Source organism: Thalassophryne amazonica, chromosome 14, assembly GCF_902500255.1.
Source record: "Thalassophryne amazonica chromosome 14, fThaAma1.1, whole genome shotgun sequence".
Classification (NCBI taxonomy): domain Eukaryota; kingdom Metazoa; phylum Chordata; class Actinopteri; order Batrachoidiformes; family Batrachoididae; genus Thalassophryne; species Thalassophryne amazonica.
Window position 1 is genome coordinate 72,431,067 of NC_047116.1, and position 15,422 is coordinate 72,446,488.

General features: G+C 42.4%; 1 protein-coding gene across 1 annotated transcript in view; it reads left to right on the forward strand.

The window, feature by feature from the left end:
• Window positions 1–15,422, forward strand: part of adcy5 (adenylate cyclase 5) — a 365,757-nt gene that overhangs the window by 240,031 nt on the left and 110,304 nt on the right. The window contains 4 exon segments of the mRNA XM_034185849.1: window positions 508–530; window positions 3,254–3,255; window positions 15,222–15,361; window positions 15,363–15,380. Of these exon segments, the coding sequence (XP_034041740.1) occupies window positions 508–530; window positions 3,254–3,255; window positions 15,222–15,361; window positions 15,363–15,380 (183 nt within the window).

A 15,422-nucleotide genomic window follows, 5' to 3' on the forward strand; every position in this document is an offset into this window, starting at 1 on the left:
AGATGGGAATCGATCTCATGTCCTTCTTGCTGTGAGGCAACAGTGCTAACCACTAAGCTACCGTGCTGCCCGCATGCAGTGACATTGAAGAATATTTGTTTGAAGTAAAGCTTATTGTAAATCAAAATGGTAAATTAATGATAAAAAAGATACACTGAAGAAAAATATTGATGCCAGCACATTTTATCATCAGTGTAATTGGTCGATTTCTTCAACTAATTATGGCAGTCCCTCACTCATACCAAAGCAACCCCTCACTTTGCTGCAGGCTTCACCCTCAGATCAGTTCACATTATTATTCCTTTCTCAAGCCAGAATTTCTTTTTTCAGTGCTTCTGTTTCCTCCATACCACCACACTCTATTCTAGATGGCCAAAGAATAATGAAGATGTAAAATCCAATCCTTTTGCCCTCTGCACAACTCTGTTCAGCATCTGCTGTTAAAATAAGGCCCTTGTTGTTACCACTCCCAGCTCATCTGTATTTCTTTATTCTTTTGTCTTCCAGGGTTTTGAAGACCCCAAAGACAAGTAAGTAGTGACTTTATCTCAGCACTGATGTGTTATCAGACTTGTCATTGTCAGTCCTTTTCCGTAAGCCCTATCTACTGTACATCTGGTTGGTACCTTTGTATATCTGTGGTGATGTGTGATTTCTCTCAAAAATTCTTGAAAGGGTAGTTGTAAAACAGCTAACTGATCATCTGCAGAGGAATGGTCTATTTGAAGAGTTTCAGTCAGGTTTTAGAATTCATCATAGTACAGAAACAGCATTAGTGAAGGTTACAAATGATCTTCTTATGGCTCAGACAGTGGACTCATCTCTGTGCTTGTTCCATTAGACCTCAGTGCTGCTTTTGATACTGTTGACCATAAAATTTTATTACAGAGATTAGAGCATGCCATAGGTATTAAAGGCACTGCACTGCGGTGGTTTAAATCATATTTATCTAATAGATTACAATTTGTTCATGTAAATGGGGAATCTTCTTCACAGACTAAGGTTAATTATGGAATTCCACAAGGTTCTGTGCTAGGACCAATTTTATTCACTTTATACATGTTTCCCTTAGGCAGTATTATTAGACAGCATTGCTTAAATTTTCATTGTTACGCAGATGATACCCAGCTTTATCTATCCATGAAGCCAGAGGACACACACCAATTAGCTAAACTGCAGGATTGTCTTACAGACATAAAGACATGGATGACCTCTAATTTCCTGCTTTTAAACTCAGATAAAACTGAAGTTATTGTACTTGGCCCCACAAATCTTAGAAACATGGTGTCTAACCAGATCCTTACTCTGGATGGCATTACCCTGACCTCTAGTAATACTGTGAGAAATCTTGGAGTCATTTTTGATCAGAATATGTCATTCAATGCGCATATTAAACAAATATGTAGGACTGCTTTTTGGCATTTGCGCAATATCTCTAAAATTAGAAAGGTCTTGTCTCAGAGTGATGCTGAAAAACTAATTCAGGCATTGATTTCCTCTAGGCTGGACTATTGTAATTCATTATTATCAGGTTGTCCTAAAAGTTCCCTGAAAAGCCTTCAGTTAATTCAAAATGCTGCAGCTAGAGTACTGACAGGGACTTGAAGGAGAGAGCATATCTCACCCATATTGGCCTCTCTTCATTGCTTCCTGTTAATTCTAGAATAGAATTTAAAATTCTTCTTCTTACTTATAAGGTTTTGAATAATCAGGTCCCATCTTATCTTAGGGACCTCATAGTACCATATCACCCCAATAGAGCGCTTCGCTCTCAGACTGCAGGCTTACTTGTAGTTCCTAGGGTTTGTAAGAGTAGAATGGGAGGCAGAGCCTTCAGCTTTCAGGCTCCTGTCCTGTGGAACCAGCTCCCAATTCAGATCAGGGAGACAGACACCCTCTCTACTTTTAAGATTAGGCTTAAAACTTTCCTTTTTGCTAAAGCTTATAGTTAGGGCTGGATCAGGTGACCCTGAACCATCCGTTAGTTATGCTGTTATAGACTTAGACTGCTGGGGGGTTCCCATGATGCACTGAGTGTTTCTTTCTCTTTTTGCTCTGTATGCACCACTCTGCATTTAATCAATAGTGATTGATCTCTGCTCCCCTCCACAGCATGTCTTTTTCCTGGTTCTCTCCCTCAGCCCCAACCAGTCCCGGCGGAGGACTGCCCCTCCCTGAGCCTGGTTCTGCTGGAGGTTTCTTCCTGTTAGGAGGGGGTTTTTCCTTCCCACTGTCGCCAAGTGCTTGCTCACAGGGGGTCGTTTTGACCGTTGGGGTTTTTCCGTAATTATTGTATGGCCTTGCCTTACAATATAAAGCGCCTTGGGGCAACTGTTTGTTGTGATTTGGCGCTATATAAATACAATTGATTTGATTTGATGTGTCAGTGGCACTTTGGAAGTGTACCCTCAGAATGCTCTGTGGCAGCAAAAGTATCTGCTGTGGCGTCTGCAGTGCATCTGGAAATTATTCACTTTTCCACATTTTGTTGTGTGACAGCTTTATTCCAAAATGGAGTGAATTCATTGTTCCTCTCAAAAATCTACTCACAACACCCCATAATAGCAGTGTGAAAAACATTTTCTCGAAATTTTTGCAAATTTGATGAAAATAAAAAACTAAGAAATCACGTGTACATGAGTATTCACACCCTTTGCTCAATACTTTGTTGATGCAACTTTGGCAGCAATTACAGCCTTAAGTCTTCTTGAATATGATGTCACAAGCTTGGTGCACCTATCTTTGGGCAGTTATTGTATGTCCATTCCTCTTTGCAGACACCTCTGAAGCTCCATCAGGTTGGATGGGGAGCGTCGATGCACAGCCATTTTCAGATCTCTGATTCGGATCAGTCAGATGCAGGTCTGGGCTCTGACTGGGCCACTCAAGAACATTTACAAAGTGTCCTGAAGCCACTCCTTGATATATTGGCTGTGTGTTTAGGGTTGCTCTACTGAAAGATGAACCGTCACCCCAGTCTGAGGTCAAGAGTGCTCTGGAGCAGGTTTTCATCCAGGATGTCTCTGTACATTGCTGGATTAATTCTTTCCCTCAATCCTGATTAGTCTCCCAGTTCCTGCCACTGAAAAACATCCCCACAGCATGATGCTACCAGCACCATGCTTCACTGTAGAGATGGTGCCTGGTTCAGTCTTTGTCTCATCAGACCAGAGAATTTTGTTTCTCATGGTCTGAGAATCCTTCAGCTGCCTTTGGCAAACTCCAGGTGGGCTGCCATGTGCCTTTTACTAAGGAGTGGCTTCCATCCTGCCACTCTATACAAACCTGATTGGTGGATTGCTACAGAGATGGTTGTTGTTCTGGAAGGTTCTCATCTCTCAACAGAGGAATGCTGGGGCTCTGACAGAGAGGCCATCAGGTTTTGGTCCTCTTTCCCCCAGTTGCTCAGTTTAGACAGGCGGCCAGCTCTAGGAAGAATCTGGTGGATCCGAATGTTTTCCATTTACAAATGATGGAGACTACTGTGCTTATTGGGACCTTCAACACAGTGGAAATGTTTCTGTACCCTTCCCCAGATTTGTGCCTCATGACAGTCCTCTCTCGGTTGTCTACAGACAATTCCTTTGACTTCATACTTGGTTTGTGCTCTGACATGCACTGTCAACTGTGGGACCTTATATGTAGACAGGTGTGTGCTTTTCAAAATCATGTCCAGTAGACTGAATTTACCCCAGGTGGACTCCAGTTAAGCTGTAGAAACATCTCAACGATGGTCAGTGGAAACAGGATGCACCTGAGCTCAATTTGAGTTTTGTGGCAAAGGCTGTGAAGACTTATGTACATGGGATTTCTTAGTTTTTTTTTGTTTGTTTGTTTGTTTAATAAATTTTCAAAAATCTTAAAAAAAACAAAAACTTTTTCACATTGTAATTAGGAGTTTTGTGTGTAGAACTTTGAGGGAAAAAAATAATTGTATTAATTTTGCTAAAGCTATAGTTAGGGCTGGATCAGGTGACCCTGAACCATCCCTTAGTTATGCTGCTATAGACTTAGACTGCTGGGGGGTTCCCATGATGCACTGAGTGTTTCTTTCTCTTTTGCTCTGTATGCACCACTCTGCATTTAATCATTAGTGATTGATCTCTGCTGTCTTCCACAGCATGTCTTTTTCCTGATTCTCTTCCCTCAGCCCCAACCAGTCCCAGCAGAAGACTGCCCCTCCCTGAGCCTGGTTCTGCTGGAGGTTTCTTCCTGTTAAAAGGGAGTTTTTCCTTTCCACTGTCACCAAGTGCTTGCTCATAGGGGGTCGTTTTGACCATTGGGGTTTTTCTGTAATTATTGTATGGCTTTTGCCTTGCAATATAAAGCGCCTTGGGGCAACTGTTCTTGTGATTTGGCGCTATATAAATAAAATTGATTTGATTTGATTTGATTTTGGAATAAGGCTATAACATAACATAACATGGAAAAAGTGAAGCGCTGTGAATACTTTCTGGATGCACTGTATCAGTGATCTTGCAACACTGATTTGATGGATGATGCCCATGTTTATGTTCATGTATAACATTTTTGACAAGGTATAGTCAAAGTACATCAGGATCATTTTTGCAAACACTAAGCCATTGCACTTGATGACAAAATATGACTTTGATTCACCCCCTTGAAGTTTACATTAAAAAATAGATATTCTCCATAATTTAATTTTAAAATTATGTTTAAATGTCAGGGTTAAAACAAATGTATACAACATCTTTCAGAATAGTGGAATGGAATCCATGAATATTCACATTTTAACACAAATCATCAATTTTGGAGTCAGCAAGGTGCCCTTTACACACACACAGTTCGTTTGGTGACCACTGAGTGATCAAAAATTGGCCTGATCTCTTAACGATCTTCAGAAGCCTCAAAAAAGCCATTTTGTGCAAGTGTTTGGGAGATTCTTGAGTGCTCACTATGTGATCAAAAATACCACTTTCAGAGCCTCCTGCAGCAATCATTGAGAGTTTGCTGACCGCTCATTGTGTACTAGAGTATTGTGGGAGATTGATGAGATCAATGAGTTGATTGTTGAGGGCCCCTTCACACATAGTGCGACTCGCAGCGAAACAGCTTGTATGTGGGAACCACGAAACATCGCGCCGACGGGCAGGTGTGCACGATCCCGGTGCAATGGTTCATGCACGCAACAGTGTCTTTTGAGCAGGAACACAGGATGAGCAGCTGCACCACATTACACCACTGATGTAGAGAACAATAAAATAAAAACCAGCTGTGTAATTACTGAATATCAATGGGTTGATAGAAATAATACATAAAAGGGGACAAAATGCAGAACCCAGCGGTTAAATAACCCTGGTTAAAAAAAACACAGGATTCGAACCCATAAGCTCTGATTACCAGACAGAAACTTTACCACTGCACTACCATCACTAGCCTGTAATCAGTGAGGAAAAATGGCTGAAATCAACAAAGACATGGAGAAGGTGTGCTGTGTGCTTCCCACTGTCACCAAGTGCTTGCTCACAGGGGGTCGTTTTGATTGTTGGGGTTTTTACGTAATTATTGTATGGCCTTGCCTTACAATATAAAGCGCCTTGGGGCAACTGTTTGTTGTGATTTGGCGCTATGTAAATAAAATTGATTGAATTGATTGATTGATTGATTGTGCAGCCGCTGCAGCCTGGCACAAAGGCACAATATGTTTTATATATTTCCACGTGAGGACAGCAGGCAGAGACACGTGCCTCACAGAGGAATGTTGTAAGTTCATGTCCTTCCAACACGGAACGTGTTCTCAAGCTGGGACGTCCAGGAGCAGAGATCTTTACAGCTGCGGCTGTGGACAGACATGCCCCCCGTCCGTTCAGCACCCAGACCAACGTGTCACTCTGTGTTATGTGGTCATTCATTTTCGTTATTTGTTATGTAATTGTGTATGTAGGTATTGTTGTAATTATTTACAACCCCAATTCCAATGAAGTTGGGACATTGTGTAAAATGTAAATAAAAACAGAATACAATGATTTGCAAATCCTCTTCAACCTATATTCAATTGAATACACCACAAAGACAAGCTATTTAATGTTCAAACTGATAAACTTTGTTGTTTTTGTGCAAATATTTGCTCATTTTCAAATGCATGCCTGCAACACATTTCATAAAAGTTGGGACGGGGAAACAAAAGACTGAGAAAGTTTATGAATGCTCAAAGAACACCTAATTGGAAACAGGTGAGTGTCATGATTGGGTATAAAAGGATCATCCCCAAAAGTCTCAGCCATTCACAAGCAAAGATGGGGCGAGGATCACCACTTTGTGAACAACTGCGTGAAAAAATAGACCAACAGTTTAAGAACAATGTTTCTCAATGTTCCATTGCAAGGAATTTAGGGATTCCATCATCTACAGTCCATAATATAATCAGAAGATTCAGAGAATCTGGAGAACTTTCTACACATAAGCGGAAAGGCCGAAAACCAACAGTGAATGCCTGTGACCTTCAATCCCTCAGGTGGCACTACATTAAAACCAACATCATTGTGTAAAGGATCTTACTGCGTGGGCTCAGGAACACTTCAGAAAACCATTGTCAGTTAACGCAGTTCGTCGCTACACCTACAAGTGCAAGTTAAAACTCTACCATGCAAAACTAAAACCATACATCAACAACATCCAGAAATACTGCCACCTTCTCTGGACCCGAGCTCATTTGAAATGGACAGATGCAAAGTGGAAATGTGTGCTGTGGTCTGAGTCCACATTTCAAATTATTTTTGGAAATCATGGACTTTGTGTCCTCCGGACAAAAGAGGAAAAGGACCACCCAGATTGTTACCAGCGCAAAGTTCAAAAGCCAGCATCTGTGATGGTATGCGGGTGAATTAGTGCCCATTAGTGAATGGCTGAGATTAGGCTTAAAACTTTCCTTTTTGCTAAAGCTTATAGTTAGGGCTGGATCAGGTGACCCTGAACCATCCCTTTATTATGCTGCTATAGACGTAGACTGCTGGGGGGTTCCCATGATGCACTGTTTCTTTCTCTTTTTGCTCTGTATGCACCACTCTGCATTTAATCATTAGTGATTGATCTCTGCTCCCCTCCACAGCATGTCTTTTTCCTGGTTCTCTCCCTCAGCCCCAACCAGTCCCAGCAGAAGACTGCCCCTCCCTGAGCCTGGTTCTGCTGGAGGTTTCTTCCTGTTAAAAGGGAGTTTTTCCTTCCCACTGTAGCCAAGTGCTTGCTCACAGGGGTCGTTTGACCGTTGGGGTTTTACATAATTATTGTATGGCCTTGCCTTACAATATAAGGCGCCTTGGGGCAACTGTTTGTTGTGATTTGGCGCTATATAAAAAAAATTGATTGATTGATTGATTGATTATGGCTTGTACAACTTACACATCTGTGATGGCACCATCAATCCTGAAAGGTACATCCAGGTTTTGGAGCAACACATGCTGCCATCCAAGCAACGTCTTTTTCAGGAACGTCCCTGCTTATTTCAGCAAGACAATGTCAAGCCACATTCTGCACGTGTTACAACAGTGTGGCTTCGTAGTAAAAGAGTGTTGGTACTAGACTGGCCTGCCTGCAGTCCAGACCTGTTGCCCATTGAAAATATGTAGCACATTATGAAGCGCAAAATACGACAACGGAGACCCCAGACTGTTGAACAGCTGAAGTCATACATCAAGCAAGAATGGGAAAGAATTCCACCTACAAAGCTTCAACAATTAGTGTCCTCAGTTCCCAAATGCTTATCGAGTGTCTTTAAAAGGAAAGGTAATGTAACACAGTGGTAAACATACCACTGTCCCAGCTATTTTTGAAACGTGTTGCAGGCATCCATTTCAAAATGAGCAAATATTTTCACAAAACCAATAAAGTTTATCAGTTTGAACATTAAATATCTTGTCTTTGTGGTGTATTCAATTGAATATAGGTTGAAGAGGATTGCAAATCATTGCATTCTGTTTTTATTTACATTTTACACAACGCCCCAACTTCATTGTAATTGGGGTTGTATGTAACTGTCCTGGCAGTGGTTTCTGTGTTTGTAATGTGTGCACTGAGCTGCCATCCAGCTGTCAGTGTACTGTGATCAGCTGACAGGCCCCTCCCTGTGCTGTGTGTGATCAGACCTGGCTGCCCGGCCCCCATGTGATCAGATCTGTATCTACATATAAGCATTTTATGCAAGTGTGCCCCCTCCGGCACACCAGATGTGTTGGGGGGAGTGGGGGAGTGCGACACGCGCACCCGTGCAAGACACATGCACCACATGTGTGTGGCTTTTTGCAACTCCACAGTGGTGGGGCACTTAGACATATTTCACATCCAGCTCAACACTGATTGTCTGGGGACTGTTTTCGTGATGATAGTACGAATGGTCACACATTTTCTAAGTGCCAAATGAGTGGTGTTAGATGTTCGTGTGTGTCAGCTGGAATTTGGCCGACACCTGCCGTGAGAGGGTTCGATGGCCTCGCACAGCACACACTCTGTCTTTCAGCCGCTGGTGTGCGCAAATACTTGTAGCAACAGGTGTAGGAGGCATTCGAAGCAGCTACGATTTTACATGTTTTGCATACAATTCCTGCTTCATGTGCAGTTGGGCTAAATTCGAACTATGTGTGAAGGGGCCCTGAGGATTCACTGAGAAATTGTTTAAACCCCCTTTACACAGATCTTCATGCAGTCATAAAATTGCATCGAATGCCGAATGACACCAAAGATGCCCTCATCTGCCACAAGGGCCATATAAGGTCCTCTTGGTATCCTCTCATACACCATCATGATTGCAGTGGTCACGGTGAAGTATGAAGCTGCGCCTGATTTGGCGTGGTGGACAGAATGAGGGGAAAAAATAAAGTCAAGCATTATGGGAGTTCAGGGTTTTGGAATTTTAAGTGTTGTGTTTAACAGTGTTGTTAGTGTTGTTGATTTATTGTGGTTTGTCGTTCAATTGTTTTAGTCAGTTTGGTTGAGTGTTATGTTGTTGTTACCATAAGTGTAAAGTGTAGTGTGTTTGATGACTTCTACCATTGTCTCTGTATTGTTGTGTGTAAAAAAAAAAGCACCTCCTTGTGGCAGAATGCAGAAAAGACAAAAGCTCTGGCTCGGTTTTCATTCTTCCACACAGCTCACCACAATACAGATACTTTATTTTTCATTGTAACGAAGTACAACGAAAGGTAAGGTACAAGCCTTTCAGTGCAAATGTAAACCTGAGTAAATCACACACAGACTTAAAAGGTCTGGAGAAGAACAAAGAATAAACACAAAATTTAATCAAATGAAAGAGGTAGGTCCAAAGCACAAATCAAAAAAGAAAAAAAAAAAAAATAAGAATGTGGTAATAAAAAAGACAATATAAAAAAGAGTAAAATATATACAAAACTGGATATTACACAAAAACAAATATTGCACTCAGGTGTGGCATGTAACCTGGCTATTTGGTTCCAGTGGCATTCAAAGTTGTAACAGCAGTTGGGTAGAAACTGTTTTTCAATCTATTTGTACTTGCTTTCATGGCCCTGTACCGTCTCTCTGATGGCAGTAACTCAAACAGAGAGTGGCCAGGGTGGGATGAATCCTTTAGGATGGTGTTGGCTTTCCTGAGACAGTAAGAGCCATGAAGGTCCCCCAGTGTGGGTAGAGGGCACCCAATGATCTTCTCTGCCATTTTGGTAACCCTCTGAACCTCTTTCCTGTTTGCCCCCATGCAGCTGGCAAACCACGTACAGAGACAGTATGTGAGGATGCTCTCCATGGTAGAGCGGTAAAAAGACACAAGCAATCTCTGGTTTATGTTATTTTTCCTGAGGATTCTCAGGAAGTGGAGTCTTTGCTGTGCCTTCTTTACCAAGTGTGTGGTGTTCCTGTCCCAGGTCAGTTTCTCATCTATGTGGACTCCCAGGAAACGGAAGTCCCTGACCCTTTCCACACAGGTCCCCAATGATAATGGGCTGAATGTCTGTCTGTTTTGTTTCTCCTGAAGTCTATGATTAGCTCCTTGGTTTTGGATGTGTTCAGGAGCAGGTTATTTTCTCTACACCACACCATCAGCTGTTCCACCTCATCCAGGTAGGCAGATTCATCTCCTCCAGTGATACAGCCTACCACTCTGATGTCATCTGCATACTTAATGAAGGTGTTGTTGGTGTCGATAGGGGTGCAGTCAGAGGTGTAGAGGGTGAAGATCAGCGGGCTCAGCACGCATCCATGAGGGGAACTGGTGCTGAGTGTGAGATCTGTGGATATGTGGGAGCCAATCCTGACTCTCTGTGAGCGATCTGACAAAGTTCTTAATCAAAAGACATGGAATTAGGTAGAACAAGGTTCAGCAGTTTCCTCACAAGGCCATGGGGAGGATGGGAGAGGTGGGTCAAAGTGGTGTGGAGGGCAGCAGTCACGGTATCCTCTGTTGACCTGTTGGCCTTGTAAGCAAATTGGTATGGGTCTGAGTGGGGTTAGGAATGACATGATGTGACTTCTAATCAGTTTTTCAAAACACTTCATCACCACTGGTGTGAGTGCAACAGGCCTGTAGTTGTTGAGGCTGGTTATGGGGGATTTCTTGGGTAGCAGGATTATGGTGGAGGTCTTCAGGCATGATGAGACAGCAGACTGTGTCAGGGACCGGCTGAAGATTCTGCTGAAAATCCCAGCAAGCTGGTCTGGACAGTCTTTCAGTGCCCATCTGGAGACACAGTTGCCTCAGTGTGTGCCTCACGTCATGCTTCCCCACGTGAAGTCACTCCTGCTCACTGGCGGTGACGTGGCTGCTCCTGGTGTCACAGTCTTGAAGCAAGCAGTGAAGAGATTTAAGTCTTCTGCCAATGCGTCGTTACCTTCAGCAGCTCTGATGCCAGGTTTGTGGTTGGTGAGGTGCTGGACTGCCATCCGTGCCTGTCTGCTGTTTTTGCTGGGCAGGTGATTGTCGATCCTCCTTCTGTACTCCCCCTTGGCCGCCCCGATGCCTCTCTTCAAGTTGGCGTGGGCTGTGTTGTAGAGAGCCCTATCACCAGCTTTGAAGGTGGAGTTTCTCTGTCTCAGCAGCTGCTTCACCTCCCTGGTCATCCAGGGTTTCTGATTGGGGTAGACCCGGATGCGTTTCTCCACTCTGACCGTATCTACATAGTTCTTAATGTAACACAGTACAGTGTCTGTAATCACATCCAGGTTCTCATCCTCAAAGATGACCCAGCCGGTGCTGTTGTCCTGCAGCTGCTGAGAAGCACCGTCTGGCCATGTTTTCACCATCTTAATGATGGTGGGGGTCGATTTCCAGAGAGGGTATATTCCGAGAGAGTTGTGGTCTGACTTGCCTATATTTGGTGCAGGTCTGGCCCTGTAGCCTTGGTTAATAATGGTGTAAACTTTGTCCATTGTATTTTCTCCTCTTGTGGCATGACATGGCACAACAGTCAATCTAATCAGGTATGTGATTAGATTAGATTATCTAATTAGATTAACCCATTATGGTTTGCTAATTCCTAAGGCATTTTGGGGTAAGGTTCTCCTACTGCCACAGTAGCATGTCTGAGTCTGACGTGTTGCTGTGCCTATGTCATTTCGGAGCATCAGTGGCGATTCACAGATTATCACCTCATTTCTCCTTAAAACAGACTCATTTCTGCTTAAAACTGACTTCAGAATGATGTAAGAGGTTTTGTTTTGTCATCTGATGGTTAATAATCACATTATTCCTTTTGATCGCTTTGGGTGTAGACAGTCAGTTTCTGACGCATGCGCAGTGAAGGCAGGGTGGACCAATTTTTAGAGAGGACCATTCGGTTGGCGACGCTGGCACTGACAGTAGCAGAACAGAGCAGGTGATTCTCGGTCATAAGAGAATCTTTTTGTCACCCATCTGCAACTGTCCACCAGCCTTGGCTGGGAAAGTAAACTGTGATGGACTGCCGGCTCACTTAAGGGGAGTCATTATACAATTTAGGGATATGCAAAAACCTGAAGGTGTTTATCTCTGCGACATCCTAAAAAATTTCCAGATCCCTGATCAGTTGCTGGACATCAAAGCTGGCCTGTACCTACACACTTTATGTTGGACAAATCAGGGACAGTCTCAGATTTTTTCCTGTAATTTTTTCTGGATGTATTCTGGCTCACTCTCTGTTCAATGCTTGTTTCCTGTATGATGGGTAGGATTGTGGAGACCAGTGGCTTTACTGCCTTTTGTTACAGAGGAAGGGTTTACAGACTCTGACTTTATGGATTATGCTGGGATCTTTATGCAATCAGTGGAGGCACTGATTGCTGCACTTGAGGTTAAGTGAGTTGAAGTGGCTGGATTTTCAATTTTGCTAAATGAAGATGAAGATCCAGGCTTTGACTTCCAGGACTTGACCATCAGACATGTATCTGTATGCTGTGAAAGTGTCAAACCTGTTGAGATTCACATGTCTCAGTAGTACTGTTGATGTCTCTGGGTCATCTGAGTTCAAAATTGAGCAATGCCTTGGAATAATATATGGAGTCAGGATGACCCTGGACAGAGTTGTTTGGTGGTGTCAATACCTTTGAAGGAGATTGAAGGTCCAAGACTTTAGGGTCCAGGTTTTTCCAGTGTTACTGGATGGCTGTGAGTTTTGGATACTAAACAGTGATCTAAGGCACTACCTGAACCAGGCGATCCTTGGAATGTGTCAAAGGAACATTTAGACTCAGATGAGACGTACCACTTGCATTGCGAGATAATATACAATTATAGACTTTTGATGAGGTGTACCTGTGATTATGCTGACCAGGGCCGCATAATCACGGGTACACCGAAATCAAACGTCTATAACTGCTTTATTATATGTTAAACAAGGAAAACTGGGAGCTTGTCAAACATACTAAAACTGAAAAATCACTCTCAAGTTTCAACTCTTTGTTATTACTGTCATACTGCACCAACTGACATCCCATCAATCGGCTGGAGATGCCTGTTAAGGCCGTGACGAAGAGTCATCAAGCTTGTTTTCTTACAAAGTTCACCATTCGCCTGTCTAGCTTCCACGTAAAATCCACCGAGTACTCTGTCAAGCATCCGACTGTCATAAGTTTCAAAGTTGGGCGCATTTCCCTTTCAGCGATGCACTTGCAAAACAGGTTGGCTGCTGACTGTGTATTTCTGTGGGTGTTCTCACATCTTTTTCGTGTAAATTTGTTTTAAGTCAGCGTCGCTAACAGACTCAAACCTGTCTTCTGCCATTTTGTCAACAAACTGACACCCAAAGTAGGCGTTGTATCAAGTTATCTGATTGGTCATTATCGATAGAAGGCATCGCTCGATTAGCTAGTGCTACGCTGCATGCGAGGTGTACTTGTGTCGCACATGCGACCTACTCGGCTCCACCAGCGGTCAACTCAGCATGTGGTACAGCTCAGAAAGTGGTGAATGAGTCAATCAGAAGTTGGCAAAATCCCATACCATATAATAATGCCAAATATGACATTTCAGACATGTGGTGCACTTCTCTGAGCATGATACAGCATGCAGATGCTTCAGTGTTGAGGACTCTACTAACTAGGAAAGGGCAAGGGGACCTAGACATTTCACTTGCCTGCAGAAAGATGGCTATGTTTGAGAGGTGTGGATGGAATGGATTTCTTCTTGGATGGTTGTCATCGAGGATTCAAGGCAGTTTCTTCATATGATGCAAACAATGATATAGCAGCACACTTTCCCAGATCTGCCCTGATTATACACATGAAACAGAACCACTGACAGACCAAACAGACCTTAAATGACAACACCTTATTAGCAAAATGCTGTTAAGTGTGAGTGTGTATTACTGTGTGGAAGAGTGACACATGCAACAATGGTCAAACCTTAAAGAAGAATTCACTTCCAATGGTCCCATTTTATACACAAATGTAAATGGGAACCTTTAATTGGGGTCTCATTTTTATGTGTTTTTGGGTTCAGCTTTTCACTCGGGACGTAAAACCCTGTATCTGCTTCTTGTTGCCACCAAATAGTCACAAATGTCATTATAAGTGTTTGGTAACATGTAGAGAATCCCTAAGGACGTACACATGTTTACCTCTGGAAATTTAAAGCATTTCATTATACATTAAACATTTTACCATACCCTTTTGTTTTGGTGCCACTGCTGTGCAGTAATTCATGACAAGTTGACTGTCAGTGAGGGTAGGGTGCCATTCAATATTATGACCAAAAAATATTTTCAAATTTTTCCAGGTCCCACCACCTAATTTTTTTTTTCTTTTTATGAAGCATATTAACTGGTGCAAATTTTCATTCACATATATGGATATTTACTGGTAGCCGAATGAACTGAATTGTTTCCTATATCATGTAATATAATTGGGGCTCAGTTGACCAGTCTGGCTATGAAAGTGGACTAGATGTAGAGTTCATAGTGTTAGCTTGTCCATCCAGTTAAGGGTGATACCTGCACTTCATTCGGCAACAACTAACAGAGTTTTATTCCAGAGATGATTACTGTGAGCTCCTGCACTTGTCACTGGTGTTAATAGGAGCTGAATGCAATGGTGATGTACACATTCACACTCCTGGGGTATTCCATCAAGCTAGACGATGGCAAAGCTCATACGCAGTCTGAAGATGTACATCTTTCATTCCCAGTTCCGACTGACTGCACGTGAACTCTCGTCTCTTGGCCATTTCAACACATTTGTGATAAAGGTGTACCTCAAGGCTTGGTTCACATGCAAAATTATCTGCAGCTACTGTGTTAGCTATACAGCAACAAGAGGACAACTGAAGCCATTGCTAAAGCTGCAATAAAGTAATTCACTGGACAGTGCATTGTGACATTTTCAGTCATTTTTGTCTTAATCTGTTTTTGTTCAAAAGCACTAGCAACTGCTTGTCTCATTTTATGTATTTCTACAATATTCTTATGTTTAAACAACTATTATTTAATAAATTACAGAACTTTGATGCTGTTGAGCTTCCAGTAAATATTACTATAATACATCCAAATTTTGTCAGCTTTTATCTTTTCACATTATGAACAAATCTGGTGGGTGGGACAATAAAAACTGGAAACTTTTTTTTGAGTGGCACCCTAATGAGGGGTTTGTTGTTTTGCTGACAACAGGATCGAGGTCCTCTTTGACATTCAACTTGTAGACTAGACTGTGTCACTAACTAAAACAGATTTGAGTTGCTTCTTTTTTTTGTAACAAAACTTTTTTTTATTATTGATGAGATGAAGTGATGTTGTGATTTTATTCACCCTTTTTTGTCTTGTTTTATCCAGACATTTATTTTCAGAAACCACAAGAAAACCTCAACCCAGAAGACGAAGTGGATGAGTTTCTGGGTCGGGCCATCGATGCTCGTAGCATTGACCGCCTGCGCTCTGAGCATGTTAAGAAATTCTTGCTCACCTTTCGAGAGGCCTGACCTGGAGAAAAAGGTCAGGCTGTACTCATGAACACACACACACTTGCTGCAAATA